A 6,877-nucleotide genomic window follows, 5' to 3' on the forward strand; every position below is an offset into this window, starting at 1 on the left:
ACCGAAATGTATGTACTGAAATATATACACCGAAATGTATTATATTAAATTAATGTACCTAAATGTGTGTACCAAAATGTATGCACCGAAATGTTAGTACCAAAATGTATTATATTGAATTAATGTATCTAAATGTTTTTATCGAAATATGTGTACTGAAATGTGTGTACCTGAATGTATGCACAAAAAAAGTATTACAATGAATTTAATGTACCTAAATGAATATGACAAAGTACATAGAAATATATTGTATAACAAAATTAATTTATCTAAATATTTACAATAAAATATATTAGGATAAATGAAATGAAAATAAAAATTATAATAAAATAAAATTAATACATTAAAAATTAGGAAGAAAAAGAGAAATAATAACATTCAAATATTAATTTGACATTCAAATATTTAATAATAACATTTTAAAACTTGAGGAGTGTATGAAACTTGTGAAGTTATTATAGAGGTTGGGTGTGGGAATTGTACGAGTTGGTCAGGTTAGACTTCAAAGCAGCGTTGGTGAATTCAATAAGCTTGGGTTTGAATTGTTCAAACTAATTGCCACTCAAGAAAATAAGCAAACCATCCTACCCAAACTATTTTTAAGCCGATTGGGCTGGGTAAGTTTCTTTCATATTCTTAATGTGAGTGTAATTAAGAAATAATCGATACTTACGTAAAATTAGGCCTAAATTATGTGAATCTAGTATTATAGAATCACTACATGTTACTAAATATATAAATTTCACTATTCAAATCAAGTATTAATAAACAAATGCGTTCAAAAGTTAAAACTCAAAGTTTTCAAATCCTTTTCATTAGTATTGTTTTTGGGATGTGATATCCACACACCCCATTTTGCTTCTCACACTCATTATTAATTTTTAGCTGTCGGATCGGATAAATTAAAAAAGATCTACGGACAAAAATTATCAAGGGATGTGTGGATAGCACACCCTTTCTTTTTAAAAAATGGATATTACAAAGGCCCCAAAAAAGATGGGAATAAAACCCAATAACCCAAGCCCATGTCAACATGAAAACTTGTCAGCGCCCACACGTCACCAGGTGGGACCCGACTGATAAAAAAAGGAAGAAATTTGAAAATATAGAGAAATAAAAAGGAAAAGAATGAGAAGAAAAAGAGTCAGAATCACACAGAGTCACAGACCCACCCTGAAAAAAAAAAAAACAAAAAAAAATTGAAGAAACAAAAAGCGAAAAACTGGAAGAATCAACTCCTACTTTCCTCCACCAGCATATATATATTTTTAAACCCCCGCATCCCCTCTCTATCTCTCTCTCTCATCCGCCACCCTCCCTTCTCTCTCTAAAAACCTTCTCTCTCTATCTAGGACTCTGGGTTTGTACTTTCAGAGATGGTGGTCAAAGACGAGTGGACGAGAGCGGCGATGACCGACGACGTGCTTGTCGTCGAGCTACTGCTGCGGCTCAAGCAGGCGCAGGCGGTGGGGCCTTCGTGTCCGATGTCGCAGTCTCTTTTGACGCTCAGGTGGGGTGTCAGGATGCCACGCTCCAAAGCGGCGTCGTCCGGTTCCAGATTCGACGGCGGCGTCTCGCATCAGAGGAGAAGCGGCAAGAACGGCGCCGATTCCACCACTAGATGCAGCCCAACGACGCCTCTCTCATGGAGCGGTGGCACCGGCTCTCCATCCGCCACCGCCGACGGCTTCGAAGAGTCTAGCTGCCCCAGATCCAAGGTCCCTCTCTCTTTCTCTCACTTTCTCTCTGTGCTCTTCGATTTTTGTGCTTTTGATTTCCCGCTAGCTGATCTCTGCCCGCAGTGTGTGAGGCCACGTTCGAGTCTGTTTATTAATTGACCGAAATACCCACGGCGACCGGCGGCGGTTCGTATTTACGAATAGCTCTGCTGAGCAGCGCCGTTAGCGGAGAGCCTGAGTTTCGTTATGGTTGCTGAGGCTTTTCGCGTGGCCGTGGGACGACACATTTCGTGCCTACTTTTCACTTTACCAATTTTGTCCCTCTTCCTTTAATTTATTTACCTTGTTCGCCAATTTTTTCCTTTTTATACTCACGATTTCGAAACCGACGTTTCCGTTTTCCTCTATCGCGTTTCGGTTGTCGTCTCCCGAGCCGCTAACGCTGACGAGGTCAAATTCGTCATTTCGGTTTCTTTATTAGATTCTTGTTTTCAGTTGTTAGCTCGCCGATCACCGAGGGTCAACCGTCGATGGCCGCCATGGACGGTGTAGCTTTTGTGTCCTCCTTCCCAAAATGCCCCGGTCCTACCCCGGTGTATTTTCATATTTTGCTCACGTGAAGAAGCAGATCGAAACCTCCTGACGTTTTCGTCTAGCTTCTTTCGCCGGTCACCTGTCCACTCTTGTATTTAGATTCACCGAACTACCCTCCCAAAAACCCGTCCTTGTTCCTGCTAACCAAGGACATTTCCGTCAATTCCTAGACTTACCGCAGTGTGAAATCTCGGAAGCTTCCTTTACACGGCAATCTTTCTCGTCTGAATCCTTTTTGCTCGAGACAAAAGTCGCATTCGCGTCGAGTCAAAAGTAAGAATGGTAAGGGGGCATTGGGAGGGGTATTTCGGTCAACTGGAAAAATGGGGGTTGGGTGTGGTGGTGAGGGGGGCCATCTTAAAGCATGTGGGGTCCAGTGAGTTTTTGTTTAGGGATAGGTCCGCGTTTCGGTTTGCTGTGGCGTTGTTAGTGGGGGTTGCTGGTGTAATCATCCAGTGTGGCGAGGGTGCAGGGTCCAGCTGGATCATTATTTTTTATTTTTTTAATAAACGATATTATCTTTGCTAAGAAAGAGCGGGTGAGCTTAACCTCATAACGGACTAGCAATAATGTAATTCAAATTCGTTATTGGTGAAAATTGAACTCAGTTGGTTTCGGCCATTGATTGGGGAATTGTACCTTTGGGTTTTCCGAATCTGACGGTCTTGGGGTTGTTTGGCGAGAAAAGCGGACTTTTAATTAAAAATATCTTAATTAATTTTTAATTATTTTAATGAGGGGAATTTGGGTAAATAGATTGGAGTTGTTAGAGAGGCAATGAGGCGGTATTTGTGGGGACTCTGGGATTGGATAGGATCACTGGAGGAGGGCCATGGCGAAGGAAAGTCACGTGAGCAATATAATAAGGAGCTTCTCATGTGTGGCCACGTGGATTTTTGATGATGTGAAATTCCAAGGGCTTTGGTTTACTCATCACTGGGAACTGGGGAAGCTTTATCCACTAGGGTGGTGGATAGCTGGTAAATTGCAGGCTTGGTAGTGGATACAGTTGTGAGATATTCTGATCCGGGCAGCTCTCGCATCGGGTGGGATCCATATGGAATTGGGCGATACTAAATTTTGAAAATTTAGATTCCTCTATGTTAGGTAAATAAAGGAATGCCTCGTAATTGAAATTCAATTTTGCATTTGGTTTTCGATTATGGTACCTACACGTGCCATTAATGTTTTTGTAAGACGGGTTATATTAATGATGTGGTCGGTCATCCTACTTCAAGTTTTAAATTGATTATATTATATGACATTCTGTGTGTTTTATGTATGCCATATTTTTTATTATTTTTTTGTTTTGATGGGATTATATGCTGATGTGTGTGTTTTGCATCGAAATTTCAGGGCAATGCTACATATGAATCCACCAGCACCACCACTGGCACCAAGAGGGCAAGGAGAAAGAAGGTAAACACTAAACCCCAAATTTTGTTTTGTCCACCTACATTATTCAAGGGAATATAATTATATAGATTTAATAATTATTGGGCCTCTTTTTAATATAGCGATATATTTACAATAAATAAAATAAAATGGTATCGAACTAGTAATTGGCGTATTGGAACTTTGTTTTTTGACATGGACGTGGTTGTAATTTTGCAGACATACGCTGAGCTAAAAGAGGAGGAAAGTTCGTTGTTGAAGGAAAGGACATATCTGCAAAAGGAAATAGCGACCTTACAAACAACTTTCAAGGAGCAAATAGCCAAAAATGACAACTTTAAGAGAATCAAGGTGAGACACAGATTCTACTCTTCCTTCCTTGATCCCTCTACTGGACCAAATTATAATTGTACGGATTTTCGCTCAACTTTCGATCCTCTTCTGTCGTTGCAGATTGATCTGAACCTGCATTCCGCAAGGAATTTGAGTGCAAACTTTGACGGAGCAGGGAAATCAATTTCCAGCCAACCCCATGAGAGAATAGCTTCTTCTAGTTCCACTGCCTGCTACATTCCTTGGGATTTGCCTCCACGTCCACACCCGCAATTGGATTCTTGCGTTGAAGGCAATGCTATTCTGGCTCGGGATACCTCCTTCTTGCTGCCTGATTTAAACATGGTTCCATCCGGCGAGGAATCGGGTTCGGAAATGCTACCTGGGATGAGCTGATGAAAATAAGATGATTTCCCAGTTGCCAGTCTAACATAGCTCAAGCCACAGGAGCTCACGTCAGTAGGTACTACTACTACTACAAGTACAATGTCAAGAGTATTTGATGAAGTTACGGATTTAACCTGGTCTGGATCCCCATTACTTGGAGTTGATTGGGGGTTTAATTAGTAGCATTGCCAATATGTCATGGGTTCCTGCTTTTAAGGGTAAAACCCTCATTACTTCTGTCATTCTCGTGTTGAAATTATATTAGATCCACAAAAATTGTACCATTCTTTGTAGTCCTAAACGTCGTCGTATTCTAGTTTCAGTCCCACAATACGTGTTGAATTGTCAACGACTCTTGTATTTTTTTATTTAGATTTTTTTAATTACAAATGGTTTTAAAAATTGATGCAACTCATCATTTTAGTCGGTTAATATGAAAATCAATCAATATAGTTTTCAAAATTTATCATTGCATATCAGTTTGGTCCCTATCATTTATTTGTTAAATTTTTTGTTAGTTTGATGACGTGACACATGTGAATTTATTCAGCCAGGTGAACTGAACAAAATAAAAATAAAATTGAACTTTAAAAGAAAAAGTAAAATAAATAAACATAAAAAAAAACCCACAACTAAGATTCTAAAAGGCTAGGTGCTGGCCGTGGCGAAAGCCAGCCGTTTAGTGCCGAAGCGAGATGCCCACAACTCCATCTGAAATCAGATTGCAACGAAATCAAAATCGATTTGCAGCGACCGAAATCAAAGACGCGTACGTCCAACAGCAGCAGAAACAACCACCTCCATCTGAGCCACCTTGAGGCCCGCCGAACCCCTCCCGTAACCTCCCTGCTCCCCCATCATTGCTTGTGGTGTTTTGGGTGCTACTTCAACATGCGAAAGTAAGTTTGAAGATGGAGGAGGTGATAACACTCGTGGCTGTCGCTGTTGGGTATGAGGGTGGAGGGAGGTGGCTGAGTTATTTATTTTGAAACCGAGAAAAATCAAAGACCCCTCTTGATTTGATACTCTCCCTCTCCAGATCTCTTATTTCCCAAATTTCTCCACACTAGTGCAAAGCACAAAAGCACAAGAATTGCAAATTTGCAATCAGCCCGTATTGATTTCAATAAGCTTTCTTTGCTGTTCTTCCTTCACCCCTTCTTTTCATTTGTTTTATTTTGTTTTTGTTCAAGGTTAATAATCTTTTCTAAAATCTAAGGGGGTGTTTGTTTTCCTTCATTAAAGTTCATTGGACTGGACTAAGGGTTAGTCCAGTTCTGTGTTTGTTCCCCATAAGTCTTAGAGTTAATGAGATTAGCTCTCATTCGTCCCGACTAAAACAGGGCCTAGCCAGTCTTAGCTAAGCCCCCCAAAAACCATGGGATTGCTAATCCCGTCTCCAAACTTGCGTAGGACGATCGCATGCAGTAAGTGTTGTGAACTGTAAATCTGCAAGAATGCTTCTGGGCAACTCCGTTTGTCAACCCATGTCCAGATCTAAAATCCAACACCACCCATTGCCTAAATCTCAACACCAAAATTCAAAACATATATGCAAAACGATAACAACAATCCCAATAACAAAATTCTTCCTTATTCCTGAAAATTCCCAGAAAATGTCCAAAATTTTTTCCATTTCCCCAGAAAATTTCAGAAAGAATAGATAGAGAAGGGGGGGAGAGAGTAGCTTTGGACAAAGAGAAATGGAGAGACAAAAAGGGAGGGGAGAGTAGCACGGGGAAAATTTGCAAGAAAAATGATTTGAAGGATGTTGTGTTGCAGGAAAAAAGATGGAGAAAAAAAGTGATGGGGGACGAAACTAAAGAGGAAGAAAAGGGAAGAACTCTCTAGAGCGAGAGGTGGAGTGTCTACTTTAGAAATAAAAAAGAAAAAGCTTGATTTAGTAATAAAATATTATTAGATGTGTATTATATAATATAATATTATAGTTATTAATTATCTTGTTTTTTAGTCCGACACTGCACCAAACGCATCACTAAGTCAATCCAACTTAGTCTAGTCTAAGCCAATCTAGCTTAGTCCCTTAAGTTAGTCAAGTTCGAGATAATTCGATACAACAAACACACCCTAAGAGAATTGTTTTATCATTCCAAAAATCTCATTCTACACTGCTCATAATAAATGTATTTTTCTTTCTAATTATAGAAAGTTTGGACTACAAAAGGAAAATTTTAGAGTACCAATAACAATTTCCAAATCTTAAATCATTTCAAAATTGTTTTTCATTTGTTTAATCCACATGGGACAATATTATTGGATGAATTATGTGTCACGTCATCAAATAAATAGAAAATTTAACAAAATTAGAAGGTGGAGACTAATTTGATGTGCAGTGATAAAATTCAACAACCACATTCATCGATTTTCAAATTGAGGAATCCAAATGATGAGTCCGGTCAATTTTAGAGACCGATACAAACCAACTTTAATTTCATTAGTTTTAGAAAATTTATTTATCTTTTATTTTT

The 6,877-nt window shown here is 39.2% G+C and overlaps 1 protein-coding gene across 1 annotated transcript; it reads left to right on the forward strand.

Annotated features, from left to right (window-relative positions):
• The first annotated feature begins 1,164 nt into the window (after positions 1 to 1,164).
• Positions 1,165 to 4,672, forward strand: LOC137718438 (uncharacterized). The gene is made up of 4 exons (XM_068457988.2): positions 1,165 to 1,718; positions 3,630 to 3,692; positions 3,888 to 4,019; positions 4,122 to 4,672. Exons 1-4 carry the CDS (start codon positions 1,377 to 1,379, stop codon positions 4,395 to 4,397), a joined length of 813 nt encoding a protein of 270 aa, XP_068314089.2. The 5' UTR covers positions 1,165 to 1,376; the 3' UTR covers positions 4,398 to 4,672.
• The last annotated feature ends 2,205 nt before the right edge of the window (positions 4,673 to 6,877 follow it).

The sequence above is a fragment of the Pyrus communis genome, chromosome 8 (genome assembly GCF_041283825.1).
Source record: "Pyrus communis isolate YQ-2024b chromosome 8, ASM4128382v1, whole genome shotgun sequence".
In the NCBI taxonomy this organism is placed as follows: domain Eukaryota; kingdom Viridiplantae; phylum Streptophyta; class Magnoliopsida; order Rosales; family Rosaceae; genus Pyrus; species Pyrus communis.